The sequence below is a fragment of the Polyodon spathula genome, chromosome 25, assembly GCF_017654505.1.
Source record: "Polyodon spathula isolate WHYD16114869_AA chromosome 25, ASM1765450v1, whole genome shotgun sequence".
Taxonomy (NCBI): domain Eukaryota; kingdom Metazoa; phylum Chordata; class Actinopteri; order Acipenseriformes; family Polyodontidae; genus Polyodon; species Polyodon spathula.
In genome coordinates this window covers 23,289,435-23,315,940 of record NC_054558.1, presented here as the reverse complement: position 1 = coordinate 23,315,940, position 26,506 = coordinate 23,289,435, and the positions used below count along the sequence as shown (strand labels likewise).

The 26,506-nt window shown below is 42.7% G+C and overlaps 1 protein-coding gene across 1 annotated transcript in view; it reads left to right on the top strand.

Moving 5' to 3' along the window:
* Positions 1 to 26,506, top strand: part of LOC121299670 (autism susceptibility gene 2 protein homolog) — a 217,266-nt gene that overhangs the window by 27,697 nt on the left and 163,063 nt on the right. Inside the window, 1 exon segment of the mRNA XM_041227559.1 lies at positions 16,900 to 17,070. Within this exon segment, the coding sequence (XP_041083493.1) occupies positions 16,900 to 17,070 (171 nt within the window).

Sequence of the window (26,506 nt, the reverse complement as noted above, 5' to 3'; positions counted from 1 at the left end):
AACACTGTACAGGAGCCTGGAAGCATCCTGTGCATGTGCACAAACACTGTACAGGAGCCTGGAAGCATCCTGTGCATGTACACAAACACTGTACAGGAGCCTGGAAGCATCCTGTGCATGTACACAAACACTGTACAGGAGCCTGGAAGCGTCCTGTGCATGTGCACAAACACGTGTGTGTGTGTGTATACACGTGTACATAACAATACTGGGCTTCAGGCACTGCAGCTAATAACATATTGTACTGAAGAAAGAAAAAACACACACGAGATAATCACAGACAAGGGTTTCCATCCTGTCACTGTGACTCATTCACAGATCAGCTTGTGAAATGATTGTGTTCATCCACTCACTCGAAGGATCTTCAGTAATTGCAGTGTTCTCTGTTTAAAGGAATAAGTTTTGCACAAATCCTCTGAATGCTGTGTGTTTTATTATTATTATTGTAGCGCTGTATAAAATTGTTGCTCTTGTACTGTTAATTTGTGTAGGTTGCCAGTTCATTTTATTAGTGCAATGCCAGTCAATAGCAAAGCAGGAGTGTGGAAGAGATGTATGAGGTTTGAAAGAAGAAACCACAGAAAGGTGAAAAGCCAGGGTTTTATGAACACTGGTGTTTTTCTACTGTGACTGCATTAACTCAGTGATACTGCATTGTGACTGCATTAACTCAGTGATACTGCATTGTGACTGCATTAACTCAGTGATACTGCATTGTGACTGCATTAACTCAGTGATGCTGCATTGTGACTGCATTAACTCAGTGATGCTGCATTGTGACTGCATTAACTCAGCGATCTGCATTGTGACTGCATTAACTCAGTGATGCTGCATTGTGACTGCATTAACTCAGTGATGCTGCATTGTGACTGCATTAACTCAGTGATACTGCATTAAATCAGTGATACTGCATTATGACTGCATTAACTCAGTGATGCTGCATTGTGACTGCATTAACTCAGTGATACTGCATTAAATCAGTGATACTGCATTATGACTGCATTAACTCAGTGATACTGCATTAAATCAGTGATACTGCATTATGACTGCATTAACTCAGTGATGCTGCATTGTGACTGCATTAACTCAGTCATGCTGCATTGTGACTGCATTAACTCAGTGATGCTGCATTGTGACTGCATTAACTCAGTGATGCTGCATTGTGACTGCATTAACTCAGTGATGCTGCATTGTGACTGCACTCAGTGATACTGCATTAAATCAGTGATACTGCATTATGACTGCATTAACTCAGTGATACTGCATTAAATCAGTGATACTGCATTATGACTGCATTAACTCAGTGATGCTGCATTGTGACTGCATTAACTCAGTCATGCTGCATTGTGACTGCATTAACTCAGTGATGCTGCATTAACTGACTGCATTAACTCAGTGTGACTGCATTAACTCAGTGATACTGCATTGTGACTGCATTAACTCAGTGATACTGCATTAACTCAGTGATACTGCATTATGACTGCATTAACTCAGTGATGCTGCATTGTGACTGCATTAACTCAGTGATGCTGCATTGTGACTGCATTAACTCAGTGATGCTGCATTGTGACTGCATTAACTCAGTGATGCTGCATTGTGACTGCATTAACTCAGTGATACTGCATTTGACTGCAGTGATACTGCATTGTGACTGCATTAACTCACTGCATTAAATCAGTGATACTGCATTGTGACTGCATTAACTCAGTGAACTGCATTGTGACTGCATTAACTCAGTGACTGCATTGTGACTGCATTAACTCAGTGATGCTGCATTGTGACTGCATTAACTCAGTGATGCTGCATTGTGACTGCAGTGATACTGCATTAACTCATTGTGACTGCATTAACTCAGTGATACTGCATTAAATCAGTGATACTGCATTATGACTGCATTAACTCAGTGATACTGCATTAAATCAGTGATACTGCATTATGACTGCATTAACTCAGTGATGCTGCATTGTGACTGCATTAACTCAGTCATGCTGCATTGTGACTGCATTAACTCAGTGATGCTGCATTGTGACTGCATTAACTCAGTGATACTGCATTAAATCAGTGATACTGCATTGTGACTGCATTAACTCAGTGATGACTGCATTAAATCAGTGATACTGCATTATGACTGCATTAACTCAGTGATGCTGCATTGTGACTGCATTAACTCAGTCATGCTGCATTGTGACTGCATTAACTCAGTGATGCTGCATTGTGACTGCATTAACTCAGTGATGCTGCATTGTGACTGCATTAACTCAGTGATGCTGCATTGTGACTGCATTAACTCAGTGATGCTGCATTGTGACTGCATTAACTCAGTGATGCTGCATTGTGACTGCATTAACTCAGTGATGCTGCATTGTGACTGCATTAACTCAGTGATGCTGCATTGTGACTGCATTAACTCAGTGATGCTGCATTGTGACTGCATTAACTCAGTCATGCTGCATTGTGACTGCATTAACTCAGTGATGCTGCATTGTGACTGCATTAACTCAGTGATGCTGCATTGTGACTGCATTAACTCAGTGATGCTGCATTGTGACTGCATTAACTCAGCGATACTGCATTGTGACTGCATTAACTCAGTGATGCTGCATTGTGACTGCATTAACTCAGTGATGCTGCATTGTGACTGCATTAACTCAGTGATGCTGCATTGTGACTGCATTAACTCAGTGATGCTGCATTGTGACTGCATTAACTCAGTGATGCTGCATTGTGACTGCATTAACTCAGTGATGCTGCATTGTGACTGCATTAACTCAGTGATGCTGCATTGTGACTGCATTAACTCAGTGATGCTGCATTGTGACTGCATTAACTCAGTGATGCTGCATTGTGACTGCATTAACTCAGTCATGCTGCATTGTGACTGCATTAACTCAGTGATGCTGCATTGTGACTGCATTAACTCAGTGATGCTGCATTGTGACTGCATTAACTCAGTGATGCTGCATTGTGACTGCATTAACTCAGCGATACTGCATTGTGACTGCATTAACTCAGTGATGCTGCATTGTGACTGCATTAACTCAGTGATGCTGCATTGTGACTGCATTAACTCAGTGATGCTGCATTGTGACTGCATTAACTCAGTGATGCTGCATTGTGACTGCATTAACTCAGCGATACTGCATTGTGACTGCATTAACTCAGTGATGCTGCATTGTGACTGCATTAACTCAGTCATGCTGCATTGTGACTGCATTAACTCAGTGATGCTGCATTGTGACTGCATTAACTCAGTGATACTGCATTGTGACTGCATTAACTCAGTCATGCTGCATTGTGACTGCATTAACTCAGCGATACTGCATTGTGACTGCATTAACTCAGTGATGCTGAGATTATGCTGACTCTTAAGGAGGTTGTCAAACAAGATCTCACTGGAAGGCGATTACAGTTAAATGTGCATGAAGAGGAAATCGATGACTCAGCTTTCTGTTTCATTCCTTCTAGCTCCACACACGCAGGCAGTTTTGTAACTCACAAGAATGACGGAGACCCTTTAAATTTGCAGGCTTGCCTGAATTTCTGAAGTGTTAACCATGTAACTTCATCTCTGTTTTTTGCACAGTCAACTGTGCCAGCCAATTAAGCTATTAGGTGACAAATGATGCAGGTTAATTTGAACAATCCCCCCAGCTCCATTAAAAAGTGCTTCCCGCTGACCCTCTGCGTTTCTGAGCACTCTTTCATTATCCTGGTTCATGAGTTGAGAAGTGCTGGAAGAAGAGTCCAGGCAGATCAGTAGGGAATGGCAGGCCCTGCTTTCCTCGCGTGAGCTGAGAGCACGCTGGAATTTCTCCTCATTACAGTCCCCTCAGGAGTGTTGGGGTCTTTTGAATTAGTTTAATCAGAAATGTCCAAGGCAGGTGAAGGTATTGCTAGATAAAGACTAGAGGGCTAGGTTCACAAATCATTTACTAGGCTGTTGCATGAGCACCACATGGGGAAAACTAACTGGCACAGATTAAGCAAGAAATAACAAATGTGTGCACAGGATCCCTTGAATTAACATGCACTGAATATTTGCTTCAACACATTCTTTCAACATGAGCAGTCTGTTTTTTTCCTTTTTGGAATTTAATTTGGCTAAGCCTAAGAGTCAGCATGAGTTACTGTAAGATTTAAAACTAGCGCACACGCTTAGTCTATTGGACTAGATGAATCTAATAAATGAAATATTTGCATCGACATATTTAGAGATTCATGTCCAAAGTGAATCCTGTGATGGCTGGGAGTCTATCGGGGTCGAGGGGAGTACAAAGGACAGGAATCAGAGTGATCTCAATACGCAGTTGAAGGTCACAACTTCAGTTCACAGCAAATGTCAAAGTAATGTCAGCAGCATTGGAAGAGGAGGGACCCTCAAAGGACAGCTGGCTTTCTGTTCTTTAAAGTGCAGAACGGGGAAGTGAACCTGACATTTCATTCGGTTTGATTTTGAGTTGCTTTGTCTCTATGAATCCTTTTAAACGTTTTACATTTTTATATGTATACAGAACGTTTTGAATGAAAGCCCTTCAGCTGTGTACAAAGAAAAGTAAACTTGTTATTTTTGTACAGCCTCCCCATTTCATTGAGGGGGTGCTGAACAATGTAGAAGAAGGCAGTTGGATCGCACAGGGTTGTTTACTGGATAAGAAAGCACTGGTGAGAATGCGGTCTTTCTTCTGTACATTTTTTACTCTGCATACTGTTACGCTGAAGGGGAGGCCAGTATAAAATGCAGCGTCATCCTTCCCCTCGGGCAAAGACAAAGGCGCCCGTTAGACTCCGACTGGAAAATTGATTCTTGTTCCAGCCCAGGCATAATAAAACCCCTTTAATGTTTAAGCATGTTTTAAAACAGGGAATGGATCCTCTTAAAGGGAGTTCTAAAGCTCTATTAACAAGCCTGAGGAGAACACTATCTCGAGATATGAGGGAAGAGTTTGAATACTTCCAAGTGCCGTCAGAGATGCTATTAAATCTTTATACTTTCACGGGAAACAATGATTACACTAGCGATTTGCCTAATGACTGCTTTACTTTTGGCAGAGAGAGATCACCCTTAAATAGCCTTTTCCAAAATTAATGTCTTATAAACAGCAGAATCACATTGCTGTTGTTCTGCTACACACTGCAGTGTTCGCCTGTGTTAAGGACTCTCTTTATAGCACCTATACAGTTATAAGGCAGTATGACCCTGGCTCCCATTTGCTCCAAAATGGGAAGAGTAGCGCAGCCTCTTAACTATGAGTCCCGGTGGCATCATTATAACAAGGTATCCTGTGTGTGTGTGTGTGTGTGTGTGTGTACATGGATACGTTCTTCCATCTGGGTACTGAAGGAATATGTGTAAAAAAAAAAAAACTAGTGCTTTTAGTGTGATGGGATGGAGCACAGGTATTCTCCTTCAGGGCCACGTACAGTAATCCAGCGGGAATCTGTACCATTTCATTCCAGACGTTATACCAGGTACTTCACCAGAGGGCAGGAGCTTTTTGTCGTTGACAGGAAGGCCTGCCCAACTGATGGCAGAAAGGCCTGGGATTTGAAACCAGATTCCAACGCGCTCTTTTAGAGCGAGACACATCTGCTTTGTTCTTCTACTTCTTAACATCCCTTAAGGGTTTATCACTGTCCAGTTGAAAAGTTGTCTGGGGGGCTGTTGGCAGGTTTACTGTGTCTAAAGGCTTATCCTATCAGCCAGGTGCACACTTAATAGCTTCTTTTCAGTGGCTGCCATAAGGCAATGCTGCTTTGGCTGGTACTGAGAGCACTGGATGGCTTCCAGGAGAGCGAGGGTTGGCTATTGTGAGGAGGTTACCACATATCTGCTCTGTGGGACAACTGTTGTTGGCAAGCAGCTGCCTCTTCAAACTTTGAGAGAGGGGAGGAGAGGGAGGGTGTCTTAATGGTCCTGTGTGAGGTCCGGTGGTGGAGTGTGCAGTCTGGGTTGCCAGGCCTTGATTCACAGTCAGTGCTGCTGCTGATCTGTTTCTTGTCTTGATGTCAGATGTTTCTCCTCTATAAATCTTACCCAGGCAAACCCCTTTTCATTCCAAAGTGCCCTCCTCTCGGTCTGTGCTTGGAACTACCGGCTTCCAAACAGCAAGCTGTAATTCCAATTCCTGGATTTATTTTCCTCTTGCTGTTTCTGTTTTTTTCTTTTTATATTTATATATACCTTACCACAATCCCATTCTTTTCCTGATAGAAATCTACTGGACGTGCTGAGTGCCTTCCACCGCTATCACTGCAAACTGTGTAGTGATATCATTCTCGGGCTATCTGTTTCAACTCTGTACTTTCAGCCTAAAGCGTATCTCCGATAAAACCTACTTTGCAATACGACCTGCTTTCACGTGCAGTATTGTGACACTGCTTTAAACATTACAGTTCTGATCCACTTTTGTTGATCTTTAAAATGCCTTTTGAATGTGATAAGGTTCTTGTGAAAAGTTTAAGAATGTATCAGCAAGTGCCTTAATATGTATGTTTAGCTGCACCGCAGGCCAAAACTGACATGGAATGAAGTCAAACAAAAACAGTGTTTCCAGTCGTCCTTCATGAAAGTGAACTGCGTTTTATCAAAAACAGTGTTTCCAGTCGTCCTTCATGAAAGTGATCTGCTTTTTATCAAAAACAGTGTTTCCAGTCGTCCTTCATGAAAGTGATCTGCGTTCATCAAAAACAGTGTTTCCAGTCGTCCTTCATGAAAGTGATCTCCAACAGCTCCCTTGCTCTGAAACATAATCAGGGTGAATTTTGTTTAACCTAAAGACACAATATGTTCCATAAACCACAGGGCTCCTGAGTCTACTTCATGCCTGCCACACAAGTGCAAGACGTATTGAGTTTATTGTTTGTTTTTCCTGGTGAGAATGTGGATTTGATGTAGTGTAACTGAAACTCCACTCAGACCATTAAATGCAAGTTCGGAGGTTGAGCCAAACTCCATACTCTGAGTGTCTCAGAAAGAGTGGCGACTGACTTCTCAGAAATGTAGTGCATGTGTTCTAATGCATGTAGAGCTAAACCTCTTGTGTTTTAAAAAACAATGTCCAACAAAAAGTATAGTTTTAATTTATGCTCAGCCCGTTATTTCCCAGTTTCAGATTAATATTCTCTACAGCATGGGCTTCATATTGTTTTGTGTTGTCAGTTGGCTTGATGCTTATTAGTTAGGTAGAATATGCCAAGAGACAAAGGGGGGGGGGGGGGGGGGGGGGGGGGGGGGATTTGACTGAGACCATCTAAAATTAGTGTTGAATACCACGTTGCCGGCTTGATGGAACGCACACTGGAGCAGTCTTGTGAGGCCATGAGATGAATGACTCCTGCCCGTCTTTGGAAGTATTTGCTGGACCACCTCGTCTCTGCTGACCATCCATGGGAACAGATGCTCCGCAGCAGCGGGAGATGGATTTGTCTTCATGCCCAGTTCGCCTGCAACATGCGCACATTCCAACCACTGTCATTTGCTGTGATGTTGTTTTTTTCTTTACTCTCACACCTCCCCCGTGAGTTGGAGTGGTCTGACACATGATGCATCATTGGCAGAGGACCTTCTGTACTGTTTGTGAGCTGCTCACAGTGCTGCTGCTGTGACTCACAATATGGGGAGGACTGAGAAAGGCACAGATTGCGAGAGAGAGAGAGATTGTCAGAATGATCTGGACAAGCACTTGGACTGTCCATAGTGGGCATTTAACCTCAGTAACGTCCATCTGGCTCCAGTGCTAACCTCTGCTCCAGACAGAGTCTGGATTACCACGTGTAGTACTGTAGCTCTCTCTAGGGGATGATCTCTTAGAGCAGACTTGGTGAGCACAGCCACTCTTTCTGCTACACATTGGCATAAAAACCAATAAATGAAAGAAAGAAAAACAGTTGTCACCAGTAAATAGACTGTGTAAAGCCACAGCATGAGCGCACAGCAATCTTTCAGCTTACGTCCTTTGCTTAGCAACTGTGATCGAAAGCCTTTGTTAGCAGAAGGTCTTTTTTTTGTCTCTTTATTCAATCCAGACACTCCACAGCCTTGGGTCTCCAGCAGGTGGCTTAAAAATGTCTGTCTCAATGCCTGCGTTCGCTGTCCAATTAATACTGGCTGCTCTGAGCACAAAGGAGCTCTATTGCTGCAGCAGGCTGAAGAGCCCATTCAACACAATTATCTTGCCGTTCTAGCCTGCAAGCAGGAGCGCTTGAAACGGAACGGGTGAGAGTCTTGCTGGGAGTCCCATGCTTCTCCATCTATTTTTTGTAATGGGATATTTGCAGCACGCGTGATTGCAGTCTGTGACGGGCACAGGGTGTTGACAGCTGTCTAAGGGAGTTTGGGATACTGGCTGTTGAGTAGCTTCTGTGTTTCTTTACAAGTGTCGACCTTGCGTTATCTACTTTCTCTCCTTACAGAATAATAGTTTTTCCCTGTTAGAACTGTGATCTTACAGTAATTACTCGGATTCAGGGAATGTGACCTACAGAACCAGAGAAAAAACAACCAGCTTGGATTTGATTGGAGGAAGCTGTATTTCTAGCTTCAGATTGTGATGTTACAGTTTTATAGTGGTGACAATCCATCTTTTTACTGAGCCCACTTGCTTCATTCTTTCTTCTTTCGGTGCTGTTGTTATTATGAATCCAATCCCCTGTACTTAGAAAGATGTTTTGTCTCTGTTTGTCTCTGTTGGTCACACCACTGGGAAGTGAAAATCTTCAGCAAGACTGTAGCCCGATTCACACAGGAATAAAAATCACCACATAAACATGAACACCACTTTTTATTTTTTTACAGGACATCAGGACCATCTGCACAATTTCAAACTCTGGCTTTTTTTTTTTTTTTACTCCTGTGTGAATCGAACATGTCGGTGTTATGTTACAATTGATAGAGCATCAAAGCAACACCAGTCTTTAGAATAAATCATAATATAATGTTAAAATTAGTACAATCTGTCCTGGAATTCTACAGTTCAGTAAAACACAAATTGGGAATCGGGCGAAAATACAAAACATAGTGGGCGACTTAAATGGATGCTTTGAAGGGTGCATTTGGAGTTATGTATTGAAATACATTTCACACAAGAGACAAAATGGTTATTCTAGCCTTTGGAAAAGAAGGTACAACGAAATTTAGTTATTTACAATTGGTTCAGTGTTTACAAATCATGCATAAAAGCACCTTCTCTGGCTTCAACATCGCATTTCATTTTGAATTTACAGACTTTTCTTGATGGAAACTAATCCACGTCTGGGAGGTTACTAGACGTCCTCTTCTTTTGACCGACTCTGAGGACAGCTGATTTTTAGTCCTGTGCGAATCCTGCTTATCACTGCTGTTGCTTATTGTAAATTCTAGCCTGTCTGCTCCTTCTGATTCTGTGAGAGCATGTTGCTCTCATCTCATTAACTGTGTCATGGTACGATTGGGAGCTGTAACCTACATCTCTAATCCTTTCACTTTCTTTTCCAAATGTACCAGAAGTAACAGCTTTTTACATTTGCAGTAAAGCAAGAAATAGACAGCAGTGCCTGACTTTGCAAGCAGCTCTATCGTATTTACAGCTTGCTTCTTTATTTAGTACTTAATCAGAATCCTTTTTTAAGGACTTTCCTGTTTTTCTTTTAAAAAAAGAATATGTTTTGTGCCTTCTGGACCAATGCAGCAAGCAGATTTTCAACAGCAGTAGACTCTATAGAATTGGCTTGTGCGCTTTTAAAAAGTTCTGGATATGATTTCTTGGCTTTCCTATGATGCTCATAATTTAGGTGCGTCTGTTATGTTTCGGATCATACTGACCCGGTGCAATTTGAATTGATGGCAATTTTTTTTCTTTGCATAGATTTTCCTCTCTTATAATTCTTTGTATAACTCTTCTCCTTGGGATCTGCACTCTCCAGCTAATGGAAGTAACCCAATGCATGCGTGCAGATCATCCCGATCAAGTTCTTTCACTATACACCTCAAACATGCCTGCCTCCCACGCTGCTCATTACATTCCGATTGCTGGTGCTAGATCATGAATGAGGGTAACCGCATGTTTGGCAGGTCCAGGAACTGTTTGGATGACATTGGAATTTGACAGCCTGCCTTGATTCATACATGGAGATGCTGCCTGTGTTGTATTTCCATCTTTTGACTTGACTCTTTCATCCACATTAGAAGCAATGGGGTCAAATATACCCGAAACATAACAGGAGTTAATGTCTCCTGGTGAGGCGTTCAGTATGCATGGCAGAAGAATGTCCTAGAACCAAAAGATTGGAAACCAGGCTGAGGGAACATTTCTTAAAATCCGTAATCCCAACTTCCCGCTGCCTGGGAGACACATGTTTGTCAGAAAGTCGTGGGTGTTGGAATGCATTTCCAGGCACCCTGCGATCATTAAGCTGAGATTTTGGCCTCATTTTTTCTTCTTAAATTGATATAACTACACTGCTATTACACAAGTTATTCAGTGTAATCTACATGTGCAATTACAGACCAATTACAAAATGCTTCTCCATTTGAACACAAGCCGTGTAAATAATCAGCGTTTCCCATTCTCTTTATCTCTTAAGCTTCATGCTGTTTGGTTTCCTGTGAAAATATACATTTAATTGGCTAATGTGCATCTTGGGAATAATGAAACCCTGCAATTCTGTTCTAACATTATATTTGGTTTTGGAGGAGTTACAGAATGTGCTCTTGGTTTTATGAACATGAAGGGACTCTGCCTTGCTAATTGATATTTACAAGTGGAAGTAAAGACATGCTGTAATGCCAGAAGGCTGTATTATCATGTGACATCCCCCTGAGACTGTGCTTGTTTTTATCATCCTGGTGTGCTGTTCCGATATATTCACTTCCTCTGGGTGAAGCAGGCTGCTGCATGAATGCTGAGTTTTCAACAGCGTTGTTCCTGGGAGTGGGACTCGCTCCTGATGATTACTGAGTCTCTTCTGACCTTCTTGAGTGACCTTGCCCCGAGCACAGTGCCACTGCATGACCCACCAGGGGAGGTTTGGGGTTTTGTATAGCAAAGTCGCCTCAATCTATGTGGCCCCGTTTCCTGGAACCAGGTTGCAAGCCACTGCTCCTGAAAACATGTCTTTGTGTTCCCTCAGCTTTAGGCTCCCCATGCAGAGATGTTTCAGCTGGGAAGTTCTACACCCGGTTCATGGTGGCATTACATCGTTTTTTGTATTTTTTATTGACCAATTTGTTGGTGATCTTGGAAGAGAAAGGAAATCCATTTGTCTTTGTTCTTTATACATGGTAGAGATGTGCGTGCATTACTAAAAATCAATAAAGTAACATTGGACCGGCAGGGTTTCCATCGAGGGTAGAGGAAAGTGAGTGTTGAACCAAGGATCTATGATTAAAAAGCTTTCTTGAATCTCTTCTACTCTATAAACCAAAAAAGTCTAAAACCAGAGTTTAATCAGTAGTTTTCTGATCTTAACCTTTTATCTAGATAATAGTATTTTATTCTTGAAAGGTGTGGTTATCAATCGGCAATCGTCACACCCTTATCGTGTCTGTCTTCTGGGTATAGCGATCTGGGGGTTCTAAGAAAGTGTCATTTCTAAGAAGCTGCAGTGACATTTGTAGCATAGTTTCTATTTTGGTAAAAGGCGACTCCTCCTGGGTTTCTGAGTGTGACACATGAAGATAACGGACACTCTGCAGAAGCAGCCACGCCTTTTGATGTGAATGAGTGCAGGTCGGCAGTCCTGAAGTATTAGTTCAGAGAGCCATTACAAGGCAACTTTTTAAACTCAATATTTCTTAGGGTTGGAAAATAGGGCCTCTGAATGATGAAGTGGCCAAATGCCAAAGCCTCTGTAGGATGTAATGGGTAGTGCCTCTTTTAAGTAACATGCTGGGTCTGTTTAAGAGCAGATTAATCAGCGCTCAGCTGCTCACAATTATATGTAAGATACCAGTGAGGGCTTCCAAGCTCCAGATAAAAGGTGCTGTATGTCTAACACACTGGCCCCAGGGTAAGACATTTACTATGAGGTTAGTCTATTCCATCACGTTAATATGAAAGACCAAGCAACTTATTTTAATCATGTGTAAGATTAGTTCCAGGGTCATACATATATACATACATACATACGTATCTTTAATATGATGCTAATGGGAATACAAATCCATTTAAAAATGCCTTCCACCAGATTGGCTTCACCAAGACTGAACTGTACTGCAGAAACTGCTCCTGAAAATGAAAAGGGAACGGCAGCTGTCTGTGTTGAAGGCAATAACTAAGATATTAAAAATAGAATTCCTCAAGGCAGCTCCACGCAGTCTGACACAAACAGCGTAGACTATAACGTCGTTTTCCAACTGCGGTGTGTATGAGGGAAAGGGGAAGAGCGAGAGAATGAAAGAGAGAGGGGAGAAAAGTGAGGGAGAGAATACTGTGATCTGCTGAACGACAGGCTGAACCTGATTACAGCTTCAACGGGCACAGGGTGTATTTACAGACAGCATTGCTTTAACTGCAGACGCACAGTTCCGGGATTGATTGTGGAATTCCGTTTCAGGCAGACACTGCAGAGCGCAGCCATTCATTGCCACTGGCTTGGTTAAACTTAGTGTTTGATTACAGGAGATACAGGGCTATAAAACACATTTAGACGCTATCTGGAGTTGTACCGCAACAGTGAATAAAATATCTTGGAGAGAACAGTTCAGTCTTTCATAGAGGAGTCGATCTCGCTGTAGTTTGATGCACAGCCCCCGACTGTTGGATGGGGGCCAGGTATTGTAAAGTACTTCTGAATGCCTGAATCCTGAACACCATAGTGGAGAACAGTGAAGCTCTGTGCTTCCTGGATAGAGTCTGTATACCACTGAAAATACTATACAACATGTACATTATTATAACTGACAACAACTGGTGTGTGCTGGTAGACAAAGCAACACTCTCCAAACCGCTTGGCTGAGATGCCTGTTCTTATTGCCATTGCTTGACTGCGCTGTGGTCCTTGTGATTTGGCTGATGTACATAGAAGAGGCCTGTACGCCTGTTGGTGACTGAGTCCCTCACGGTCTGTGCTGTGTGTGTGTGTGTGTGGGGGGGGGGTCATTTGAAAAGATATCAGAGTGCGTGTGGCTGTTTTGAACCTGGGACAGAAGTCTATTAGTCCCCCTTGTTTCTGTGTGAATTCTGTCTGATTAAACCTGATCTCTAGAGCTGAAACCACAGATCCACACAGTTCCTGTGTGTTTTTTGTAATGCAAATGTGTGACGTGTTACATTTGACCGCAATAACCATGCAGTTTCTTCTGTTTCCTCTTAATACACGTGCAATTGTATTTGTTCATTCTCTTGTCTCCCTTTAGAAAATGTGGCTTGAAGTGTGCTACCAGTATGGTCTTTGTTTTTAGAATCCATTTTTGACTTGAGGAACTCTAAAACAGCATTGTTACAAGACATCCTTAAACTTCAAGCTTCTGAAGAGCTGTCAGTGTCATTTGCAGAAACCAAAGTGGCAATAATATAACACACACTAGTGGAAAAGATTTTACAGTGCTGGTTCTTCACAATTCCAGTGTCCAGGGTTACTGTAGAATCTGCACGAGTTCTTCACAATTCCAGTGCCCAGGGTTACTGTAGAATCTGCAGGAGTTCTTTACAGTTCCAGTTGTCCAGGGTTTGCAACTGAACTGAACATCATTAAAAGTGAATGGAAGCTTTGGCATGAGCTTGTGATCCCCCTTCTCCTGTTTGACAGCCAGTCTTTAAAACCTCTCAAACTGCCTGCTGCTGTTTGTCTTCTTTCATGGTCCCTTTCATCTTTTGTTTATGAAGCCAAGTCTCTCTTTTTAAGATCCAGATCGGTTGGACCAGGGGGCTGTGGGCACATGGCTTGCCGTTTCAGATTTCCTGGGTACTTGTCACAGCCATTAAAGAGATGGAGAGTGTGCTTTGTTGTTGTGCTGTGCTGCTTCATTGTCACTGTGCTCCTTTAGTGTTTCCCCAGAGTCTCGACTGCCCAGATGGTGTCGAGCTGGGATCTCTTCCAAAAATCACACGCGTGATAACAAAACCAGAAGTAACGGTTAATTCACTGGGGTTTGCAGATTAGCTGGCAAGGCCCCCGAGCGGCGGTGAAAATCCTGCCTTGGAAACATCACTTTAGTTTAGCTAACTACGGTAGGCATGTGGTGTGGTTTTGTTGTTTTGTTTGTTTTTTGTTTGGTTTTTAGAAGATATATTCTTAGAAACCTTCAAAAACATCTGGAGACTCAGGGCGCAGCAGCACATTTTTAAAACTTGATTGTGTGCAGCTGACTGCTTTCCCAACGTAATTCCTGACAGAGTCATGATACAAAAAAATGCAACACAGGGAGAGAAGATAAACCTTTGTTTTTTAAATACAAAGAAACCCTGGTGGCTACATAAACTAGCCAGCCTTCAGTGCAGTGCTGCCCTACCACACACTGTGAAACCACAAAGGTAATGGCTGCTCCAAAAAAGTGAAAACCAGGTGGTCTGCTGAAGAGACGCCTGTTAGACATTTAGAACAGCAAGGAGGGTGTCAGTGTGAGGAATACAGTGACAGTGAGTGAGGAACCTTCCTTGAAATATGACACAATCAAACTGGGATGTAGAAAGGGAATCTGGGTGTGATTTAAGAGATTTAGGAAACACAGAGGGTGTGTACTTACAAAGCATTTTCAAAACTGATTGGCTAGTAGTCAGTGTGGGACCAGCAAATCAGATGCTAGTTAAAACTTAAGCAGGAGAAGAAGAACACGTCCACTGCTTGTCTTTGGCAGAAATACTGTAACTAGCAAGGCAGGGTTTTCGTGCAGTTAATCTTGATAAACTTAAATAATATTAACTATGCACGTTACAAAAATGTGATTATGTAATTGATTATCCAGTATTTATCTTGATGTATATAATGAGGTCATAAACAATCAATTTACTGTTTAATCGTAGCAACCCTAAGTGGTTAATGCAAGATTAATGCAAGGTCCAGTATTAACAAAACCATGTGCAAGCTGCAGATTTGGGCGAATATTACTCATCATGATAATTTACATATAAAGAAGGCTACTTGACATCTGCCTGTCAAAAGGGAGCAGAGCTTTTATAAAATATTAATACCGTGGTATTACACGCCGCTCCAAGCAGCTCTTTTGAGCATCTCACAAACATTGACAGATCTGAAGAAAGATGAATTGCAAGCTGTAGACAGGGAGAGAACGCGTTTCAGCTTTCACAGAGATTCTGTGACAGAGCCCTCACCACGGAGAGATGAATTTGAGGTGCATTCAAACTGAGGGAAATGAGTGGCTGTTTCATTCAGGCTGCTGTAAAACGCTGTCACTGCAAGGATGGGTTGAAAGCCAGATAGTCAGATTTAGAGCAACATGATAATAAAAAAGACAATAGACAATTTAAGAAACAGTTTAAGACTACTTAGAAGCCCCTAAAACAAGAGGATGAGTCATGCAAGAGGAAAGCCCGCTGGGTTGGTTTCCTTCCCAGCACTTCAACAACAACACAACAACACATAATAATAAAGTCTATTCAGAGACTCCCGCAAGTACTGTAAATGAAAACAAATCACCGACAAACAGGGCGCCTGAAATCTCTTAAATAATTACTGCAGACAGAAAGAAAGATGAGACTGCCTGCAAATGGGCTACACTGTCTTACTGTCTTGCAATTCAGAGCCTGGGTGCAGTGCAAATGCAATTGAGGATCAGTTGGGAGCTTGCTAAAAACTGGCCATCTTTAGTCCATAAATCTTTGTCCTGGTACTGTTTTTAGAATGGCTCCTTTTTTAGCCTACAGCAGTGCGATTGTCCCTTTAGTGACAGGCTGTTTCAGTTTGAGAGACGGTGCTTGTTATCTGTTGCGAGGAATGTGTGCTTTATGTGCCATATGCATGGGTTAGTGTTTTTTTTCCCACCTCCCTTCAGAATAGCAAATGTGTTTTACAGTGTAGTCTGGAATGGTAACAAAGTGCTCCCCGCTGTTACCATGGCAATGAACATAAGTTAGACCAGATGAAACATTTCAGCTGCTATATCCTGTACCTGCAGACTCCAAATTCCCTTTCTTGAATGGGCTAAATATAACTATTCAAATATCTTACTGTACATCCATTGAATTTGTGTAGACAAAATGTGAATGAGGTTGAGATTACACTCTGGGAACGCTAGCTGGAAGGTACACTCATAATGTGCCTGCTGGGGTCTGTGGCCCTTGTATAATATTCATTGATTGTGAAGCTAATGCCATGTGTTGATAAGGCATGCTTGCTAACAAGCAGAGGGAGGAGGGTGTGTAATTGACACTCCTGCATGTTCGTCAGGGTTATGCATATTAACATTGTCATGGTAACATGACCTACGAACCCACCCAGGAAGCCGGCACCCTTGTTAGTAGTTTTCTTGTCGTTGGAGGTTCATTTGTCTTCTAATTGGTCTCATTCAGTTTTGTGAAGAAGTGCTTAAAAGGGTTTGCAGAGAGGGATTACATTGAGTAACAAAACAGGTCATGGTGGAGGTTTTCCTTCCCCAGGGAGAAATGCTACAATTTCTTGTTCTTTACATCATGCTTGTCTTTTGAAGAGTGAGACAATTTTTACAGTGTTGGCCTTTAAGGAAATATGTGTTTAAAACCCTATGATGAAACAGATGCTTGAACTAGAGTATTGTTAAAAGCATTAAACGTCAACCAGATGGGTAAAACCACTGTCCAGCATTTACAGCAGCTGAACAAAGCTGAACACGATCATAGATTCGCTAGTGATCATTAAGATAAGTATGATATAAAACCACCAGCTTTCAAGACCTCAAAGTGTGTAAAGTTGAACATGTGATGCGAGTAAACGAAGTTCTGCTCGGTGGTTAATTCCTTTGTGTGTTTTGTTTTTCATTAATAAAAGAAGGACCTCGCTCTCAAGGCCCAGGAGCGGCTGGCTGTGAAGAAGCGGAGGGGGCTGGAGAACGGGGTGACTGCGGAGCCAGCGCAGAACGGACACCTCGACGGATACAGGAGCTCGGAGAGAGAGCAGGACCGGGGCAAGAAGAAAGTGCCGCTGAAGAAATCCAAGCAGGTAGGTCACCCCTCTGTTTATCTGTTTGTGCAAGCGAGTGAGATACGGTTTGGATACAAGGAGGTTCACCTTTCTACCAGTCTGGACATTGGAACTCTCGATGGCTTTCTCTAGTGTAAGGGGCGTGTCGTGACACATTGCTGCGGTGGATACCGTAGCCCCCCCCCACCCCCCCACGGACGAGACACATGGAAAATTAACTGTAAACAAAACCTGTCAAAGATGGTTTTGTACAGAAGTTAAAACTCTTACTTGGAAACTCTTACATGGTCTCTTGTGGTATCATCTTCCCCTTTATAAAAGTTTATTGTGTCAAAATCCTAAGAAAATATAGTATAGCGATAGCATGGGAGAAACAAAGACAAAGCATCCAATATTATTGCAGAGCATGATAAATGATGGGACATGTGGAAAAGCATGGTAAACGATGGGACATGTGGAAAAGCATGGTAAACGATGGGACGTGGAAAAGCATGGTAAACGATGGGACATGTGGAAAAGCATGGTGAGCGATGGGACATGTGGAAAAGCATGGTAAACGATGGGACGATGGGACATGTGGAAAAGCATGGTGGAAAAGCAAACGATGGGACATGTGGAAAAGCATGGTAAACGATGGGACATGTGGAAAAGCATGGTAAACGATGGGACATGTGGAAAAGCATGGTGAGCGATGGGACATGTGGAAAAGCATGGTAAACGATGGGACATGTGGAAAAGCATGGTGAGCGATGGGACGTGGAAAAGCATGGTGAGCGATGGAATAAAGCATCACTACAACACTGCATGGGTACAGAGAATAGAGGAAGAAAGTTAAAAAAAACAAGTGTTTATCTTTTGCAATTTTTTAATTCAGTAGAAACGTTTCTACATTTTATGATGAGATGAGACAATGCATTGCTGTTTTTTGTAAATAGGAACAGTTTATATGTCCCCAGAACTTTGTTGAAGTGATGTAGTGCGGTCTGCACTTTTTTGTTTGGGACTCAAGCACTGCTCAGGACCCTGATGCATCTTAATTCAGATGATTCAGGGTTTGTGTCTGCTGTAGCACATCTCTGTGCAGCAGACTGTGTGTGGAAACCACACAGGAAGTGAACGGCAAACAAGAAAAGAGCATTTTTTTTTAACAACTTACTTTATGAACCAGTTGGCCTATCAGTATGGGACTTTTTATTTTCCACTTTCACATTGTCCATTAAAGCAGTTTAAGGAAGTCTTTAAACGTAATGATTCTAACTCCTTATTAGCAAGAGCACCCTTCTCACGATTTCCCATTTTCTTCGCAATGGAATTCTGTTGGTTCTTTGCTTGCTTTATTTCTAATGTCGAGATTTACAGATTTTGACATCCATTACAGTCCAGTGTTGCTTCCTGGTATTTATTCGCTTTGTGTGCTGTAGGTCCCATCTTTTGTATAAAAAAAACAAACAAGCAAAAGTATTCAATATAAATGTTCCAGTGAATGGGGATCTCAAGTATCTGGCAGCTGCAATTGGATTTCTTATTTAGTTCTCTCGCGGTAGCTGATGAAATGGAGATGGTTTAATTCAGTTGATGTAAGCATTAACTTACAGGCTGGGCTTCCCTATGCCAGGTTCTCTTCCCCCTGCAATGCTTTTTCAGGGAAAGATGAGACCGTGCAAAGGAACACCAGTGCTTCTGCAGCAGCGTGAGAGAGAGAGGTTGCAGGATAACTGTGTCATTGTTAGAGCTCCGGCTGCACTGTGCCTCTAATCAGAGCTCTACAGCACTGTCAACCTGAACCCTAATGAGCTGCAATGCACAGCTATCTTTTCCTTTTGTTCTCGTCCCCGTCCCCCATCCCCGTCCCCCCCAACCCCCCTTTTAAAACAAGACCCGTCCAGTTTCATTATTCTGGGTCTTACTGACATGACAGGGGCCCTGTCTGAATCAGATGCCAGCAGAGGTGATGACAGTTGAAAAGGGCCATTCTTCACCATTCCTCATTGCACAGCTCAAGCTGCGAGGATCTGTGGCTGTTGATGTGTAGCAGCCCTAGTGTGGACTCACTGGCTGTAGCCAATTACAGCTCTAGAGAAGGAGACACTTCTGCAGGCTTGCTGTAGTCGGGCTATTTTTGGAAGTATCCTGGGTGCAGCGTTCAGCAGCTGAACTCAGATCTTTTTGTCACAGCAATGGCTAGTGTAGATTTGTGATAACCTGTATGATGTGTACTGGAAGGTGGAGGAGCGGGACAGCTATCCCTGTGCTAAGATTCATTCCTGCTTGCTGTAGTGTGCTACCAAAGCCATTCCGGAATGCTTCATTCAAACACATTCTCCTGGTCTCAGCTGAGCCCCTCATAGCAATAGGAGGAATGTGTTTTTCAAAAGTGGAAGCTCCAGGAATTCCTGGAATGTATAATTATAAAGAGTTAGCAAGAGACATCCCTTGTGTGTGCCCATAGCAATGTTGCATGGATGTGAATAAAATATATCTGCTTAGACATTTCATTTTTTCCACTCTCACCCTGCAAAACCAAGGTCTCCAGGGAGCCCCTGTTTATACAGCAGCGTCGTGTAGAACATTGCAGGGATTGATGCTGCATGGCTGGAAATGTTTTAAGGGGCTGAGCTGGGAGGGAAATCAGATTAGATCATGCTAGCTGTGTTGGTGGACCTGAGTTCTGTCACAGAGCTGTTATAAAATACAAAGGTACTGATAAACCCAAGCTTAGGTTTATACTCTATCAGCAGGGAAAACATTTGCACCTGACAGAAGGGCCACCCTGACTCAGATGAGATCTACCAGTTACTGTGCAGCATCCATAAGTGTTTCATTTACAGGGTCTGCTTTAATAATCTTATCAGCTGGGATCTCCAGTAAATACTGCGGCTCTTTAACTGTATTCAACCTGCTGGTGTATCTCCCTAGAGGCGCTTTATTGCTGTGGGAATAGATGCAGTGGGAATAGATGCAGTGTAAAGCAGGGTTGTGAGATTTATGCTGCTTGTTAAGCTCTCAGGCGTTTTCTGATGTTTCATTGCTGACGGTCACTTCTGAGAACTAATAAAAAATGCTGGTTAATTGTGGACAGCTGAACAGTGCGCTCCACGGACACATCTGTCCGCCTCCTGCATTCACCCTGGCTGGCTTAATATGCTTGCCCCTCCTTCAATTGCACAAGCCCCTCGAGATGAACTGTGTTGCATTGACTTGCAGTGTGTTGTATTGCATGCAAACCTCAGCGCACAGACACGAGAGATGTAATGCTTCCATTCGTCCGAGTCCCCGAGCCTTGTCCTCAGGGGCCTCTCTGGGCACATTAAGGCAATGCTTATTTCACCATTACTGTGCCGCAGAAGGCAGCTCTCTTGGGCTCTACAGCAATATTCGCAAAACGGTTCCCTTCTCTTTTCAGCCCTGAGGGTGTGGGTAACCCAGGCTGGTCTTGACATATTATGAGAAAGTACCAATTAATAATTCATTTAAAAATGTGTACAGTGTATGTCAGGAGCAGTTCAGAGACAAGGCACTTAACATCTATCCACATGCACGCATTATAGAGATAGCTTTTTCATTTTCTAACCTTGTCATAGGGAACGCTTCATGAAAATGAACATTGAGTTCGAGAGGTGATGGGTTTTGTTTAATTCACTAAGCAGGTCATTCGGGGCTTCAGTCAGAGCAGCGGGACTGTGTCTGGAGACAGAGCGACTAATTGAGATTTCAATAACTGATTCAGTATTGACCTAGACGCACACAACTGGATTAAAGTGACATTATGACAGAGGAAAGTCGCACAGCACATACTGGGGACAATTAGCTGAACTGCCACAGATGTTCTCTGTTTTAGGTAAAAGTTCCAGCTGACAGAGTTAATTCACTTACTGTGGATAAAAGATGCTTCTGATACGATTACGAAGCAAAGATTGTAGAACCAAATCCAATCACGCCTTTAAAAAGCTGCCTGTTTTTCAGCTTTGAGGGAGATTCAGGGTTTATTGTCTGCTTGATGTCTTCTCTACAGAACTACAACTACCACCATTTCCTTCAGGCTTAAGATTATCCGCTAATCACTTTGACTGAATCTAAAAGCAGGTATCAAAGGTAAAGCAGGGAAGTGTTTGAGGTTGCATAACTAATCCACAAATAGCAATTCAACAGAAACATGATGCAGTACAAGCCGGTGATCTTTGGCTTGTGTGTAATGCCTGGTGACAGAGTGGATTGCAGATTGAACTGGCTCCAGTCCCAGTTTGATATCACAACAAAGACGAGACTTCACTGACTGGTTTTATGGTGCTGATAGAAACATGGCTGTAAGCGCGTGGTCTGGCTCAAGCTTCACTTTCTGGAGGGGGCTTTCAAAGACCTCACATAAACACTTTGGCAGGGCCCGTTTCTGTTTCCATAGCTGGAAGGGATGGGCAAACATTGCTGACACCTTAAGCTTTGAAGTGGCAAGAAGAGTAGCAGAGGCTGGTTTGTCTGTTAAAGCAGTAGTGTGGCTTGGACTCATTTCAAACCTTCCTGTTTTGTCTCTCTGTGTCTGTCACGTTCTGCTTGTATAAGTAAACGGCACACAAACACAATGCTGTACAGGCTAACTCCAGGAAATATTTTGGCTGCCTGCAGTCTAGGGCTAGATGTCTATGTTGTGTGTTGCAAATGGCAAACAATAAAACATAGCTAACCTCACAGGCTTCTATTGTAGTCCAGGCTGGTAAACTAGTTTGCATAAGTTGAGTTTTGACTTGAAGTGTTTGAAAGCTGTAGTCCTTTCATTTACTCAACTCTTGTGATTCTCTCTTGTTGTCCTTGTGTGGGGTGAATGTAGCGGACACACCTGTATATATTATGTCTGCAGGTCAAACCTTTTTATTAATCAAATGTAAGTGAAACCCCTGTGTTGTGGGTTTATCACGAGTGGGTGTGTAACTAAGGGCAGGCACAGAGATACCAAAGGGTTTCTCATGAGTGGGTGTGTATGTAAGGGAAGGGATTTATCTTGGGAACTGTCTGCACTGATTTTTTCCCAATACTGTCACTAGTCTTGCTGATTTATTGAGAGATATGCCTTGGCATATGAAAACAAGCCTGAATAGTGGGAGTCCTAGTGAGACGGTGGAGGTGCAGAAGCAGACATGAGTGGAACAGGAGCATAAAATGACTACTTGAGCTCTTTTGTGCTTGGCCTGTCTGTTTTGACAGCCCCCCAACAATGAGTAAACAGTTAGGCATTCTTTCACACCCCAGATAAAAGGTCCTCACAGGGCTGTCAGCACATCTAAACAAAGACACACACACACACCCATACACAGACACACACATACATACACACACACACACACACACACACACACACACACACACACACACACACATACACACACACACACACACACACATACACAGACACACATGCACACACATACACACATACACACACACACACACACACACCCATACACAGACACACACATGCACACACATACTCACCCGTACACATACATACACACACACACACAGTCACAGACACTGAAATCTTTGAAAATTGGTATCCATAGGTTGCTTCTACTTGCTGTTCTCATGAGGTTGCAGCAATATTGATAACGTTAAGGAACTCTGGTGATGCAGTGTATCTGAATGCTCCAAGCATTGAAGTCTATTCGAAGTCAGTCAAAAGCATGCCAGAGTTCAAATCCAGTTGATTAACATTATTAATCATTATCATTAATAAAAAGATCTGCTCTTATCAGGCTACCTCACTGCTGCGTCTGCTGTTCAGAAATTCTGTGGTATGAGAGTGCCCCCTGCTGCATGAATGTGTCAGTGCACTGGAATGGGGGGGGGGGGGGGGGGGGGTCATGCAGGCCCTGCAATGGTGTGAATGCATCACAAATTAACTTTTTGTTTCTGCTCACTGTCCACAGGGTGTCACTGTTTCACTGAACAGAGGAAGCACAGGTTGCAAGATTCAGAAATAGATGCTACAAAACAGCGATTTTCTTTTCCTTAATGACAACAGATGGATAGAAGACATGCTCTGATTTCCTGATTTATGGATTGTGTAACGCAGATAATGCATTGAGGATTGTGTAACGCAGATAATGCATTGAGGATTGTGCAACACAGATAATGCATTGAGGATTGTGTAACACACAGATAATGCATTGAGGATTGTGTAACGCAGATAATGCATTGAGGATTGTGTAACACACAGATAATGCATTGAGGATTGTGTAACGCAGATAATGCATTGAGGATTGTGTAACGCAGATAATGCATTGAGGATTGTGTAACACACAGATAATGCATTGAGGATTGTGTAACGCAGATAATGCATTGAGGATTGTGTAACACACAGATAATGCATTGAGGATTGTGTAACACACAGATAATGCATTGAGGATTGTGTAACACACAGATAATGCATTGAGGATTGTGTAACACACAGATAATGCATTGAGGATTGTGTAACGCAGATAATGCATTGAGGATTGTGTAACACACAGATAATGCATTGAGGATTGTGTAACACACAGATAATGCATTGAGGATTGTGTAACACACAGATAATGCATTGAGGATTGTGTAACACACAGATAATGCATTGAGGATTGTGTAACACACAGATAATGCATTGAGGATTGTGTAACACACAGATAATGCATTGAGGATTGTGTAACACACAGATAATGCATTGAGGATTGTGTAACACACAGATAATGCATTGAGGATTGTGTAACGCAGATAATGCATTGAGGATTGTGTAACACACAGATAATGCATTGAGGATTGTGTAACACACAGATAATGCATTGAGGATTAAGTAGCACACAGATAATGCATTGAGATGACAGGATTTCAGAAAAGAAACTGGTCAGGGAAGTGCAGAGATTCGGTTTGAAGGCGCGTCCTGCCGCCTTATTATAACAGTCTTGAGGAAACACCAGCAGGGTCAATGCAGAGCAACAGGAAGGCAGGCCAAAAATTAGATTTTTTTAATTTATTTTGTACTACATAATCAAAGTCCAGTGTAAATTTATGTATAGAACTTCTCAGATTATTATGTGACAAAGAGACATATGCAGGTACGAAGCAAGCAGTAAAAAGCAGACAAACAATGTGATGTTCTGTATATTGGCTCATGTTTATTTAGCGTCAGTGAAATGATTAGCTGACCAGATACTCGACTAACATTATGCAATGTTTGATTGTTTTTGCATATATAAGACAGTAAGTAAATAAACATCCCAAGAAGCTTTTTTGCTCCTATAGGCTTTGGGCCTTTTTAAATTAAAACCGCTTTTGTATAAAAGTATAAGGATGGAAGACATACCTGGCAGAACATTGCATTTCTTACATCCTAGCACATGCATTAGTCTGATAGACTTCCCTCTCTGTTTAAAACAGCAGTCTTGTGGCTCTGTATCAGTGTGAGCCCTGCAGGGCCGTGTGCTGATGATAATTATTCATGAAGGGTTCGGAGTGTGGGGAGCGGAGGGAAGGAGCGCTGCTTAACTGACAAGTGCCAGATTGAATGAGTGTAACTCCAGCCCCATCTCTGTGACTCCTGTCCAGTCAAACAACTCTCCCAAGCCACTAGACCTTGGGTAAGAGTGCTATGGACTGGGGAGCAGGTTTGAGATACATGTGTGCATGTGTGTCAGTAAAGAGAACACAGTGGCTTTGGAGAGCGCAAGGGTTTTGGACAAACAGTAGATTCTGCCAGCGCTCTGCCTGTCTGGATCCTGCAGTGAGCATGATAAGGCCGAGCTGTTTTTCTGTTCATATCCAGGTGGTGGAAGAGGTAGGGATGTGTAGGGTTCTGTATCTGCTCAGTTCAGAGCTTGGTAGTAATTTGTAGTTCACTGAGGTTATAAGTTCTTATTGGTGATTTTCATTTTCAAAAAAATTCCTGGCCTGGTGTGGCCTGGTCGTAATCAAAGGAAGGTGTGTTGGAATTGAAAGGTTTGACTGGCTGGGAAGTGACTCAGAGAGAATACCCAGCTGTTGTGTTTCTGCTGTGCTTTGCTGAGCGGAATATAATTCACAAGGCTTTTTCATTTATTTAAATGGATTAGTTGATGTCAGCCGCTGACTAACCAGTGTTTTATTATGCGCTTGCAGGCAGTACCTAAAAATATGTCTAAATACAAAGACAGCAAATCCATTATTGTGCTTAATTGTTATTGTGCTACGCTGGGCCTTTGGAATAATTTATGACCTAGCCAGTGGCTGGAGAAGAGGGACCTTGGAATCGAATTTACTGAGGGAGCCCTTTCATTGCCACCACTGTTTTAGCTTGCAGGTTTGTATTTTTATTAAACTGTTTGGTAATACCTTTAACTTGGGGGGGGGGGGGGGGGGGGGGGGAGCCAGCAGATTGGTCTGGTCATACAGGGATGGAAATAAGAGTCCCAGTACATAGCAGTTTGATTCATTCCTGGAGTTCAATAAGACACACCTGAGCTTGTTGATCATGGTGTGGTTTGTTTCCCATTGTGTCTCATGCTAAAGCTGGTGCTCAAATCACATACAGTCATCACACCGTTTCCTTACCTACAAAATCAAAAGAACCACTTTTCCCCTTCCTTTAAATAATATCTTTAAAATGCGAATGCTTTGGTTCTTTTCTCAGCTTGATTTAATGAATTGCATTCCTTGCTGATGGCGTTTTGCTCAATGTCAGCTCAAGCTGTACCATTTAAAGGCTGCTGCTGCTGCTGAAGTGAAAGCAATTGAGTCGAATGCTTTGTACTGAAAGATGACTTTCCCGGCAGCTACAGTCACCTGGAGACCTGCATAAAACAGGCTGAGAAGTGCGTCTGCATTTCATTGCTGGAGATTTTGAAATGCAGCCCAATGAGGTCCTATATTTCCACTGGCGTTTATTTCAAGGAGAGCCAATAACACATAAAACCCATTGAGAGCCAACTCAATTGGGAATGCCCATCAACTCTCGCAGTCCTTTCCAGACTGAAATGGGTTCAACTTCTAGAAAAAGGCTTAGTGCGTTCCCCCAGTATAAAATACCCATTTGCAAGTTCCAGACGGCAGACCCCTCTGTGCTAGCTGGATTTAATAAAGCTCGTGCACCACTGGGCTCGGGTGGATAAGGAGCTTTAAGAGTGGCCGAGCAGATCTCTCAGGATGCAGATTCGTTTTGTTACGGGTCAGCTGGGTCTACTCCACAGACGCCACAGCAGGGCTTTCCTCCTCCTCGAAGCTGTCGGTGAGGCATGAAATATCTGTGGTGTTTACACTGCGGTATAATGCTGTTATTCCGGTCAGCGGCTGGCCTCTTGTTCACACACAAGACAAGTTTCTGGAGAGGCCTTAAATACCCGACTATCAGAGACATGGGAGGTGAAGAGAGCCAAGAGGAGAAAAGGCCGATTGTAGCGTGACCTGCTCATAGCCAATCACATGTGGAATACACACCCAGTCTCATAGATGAAAAAGC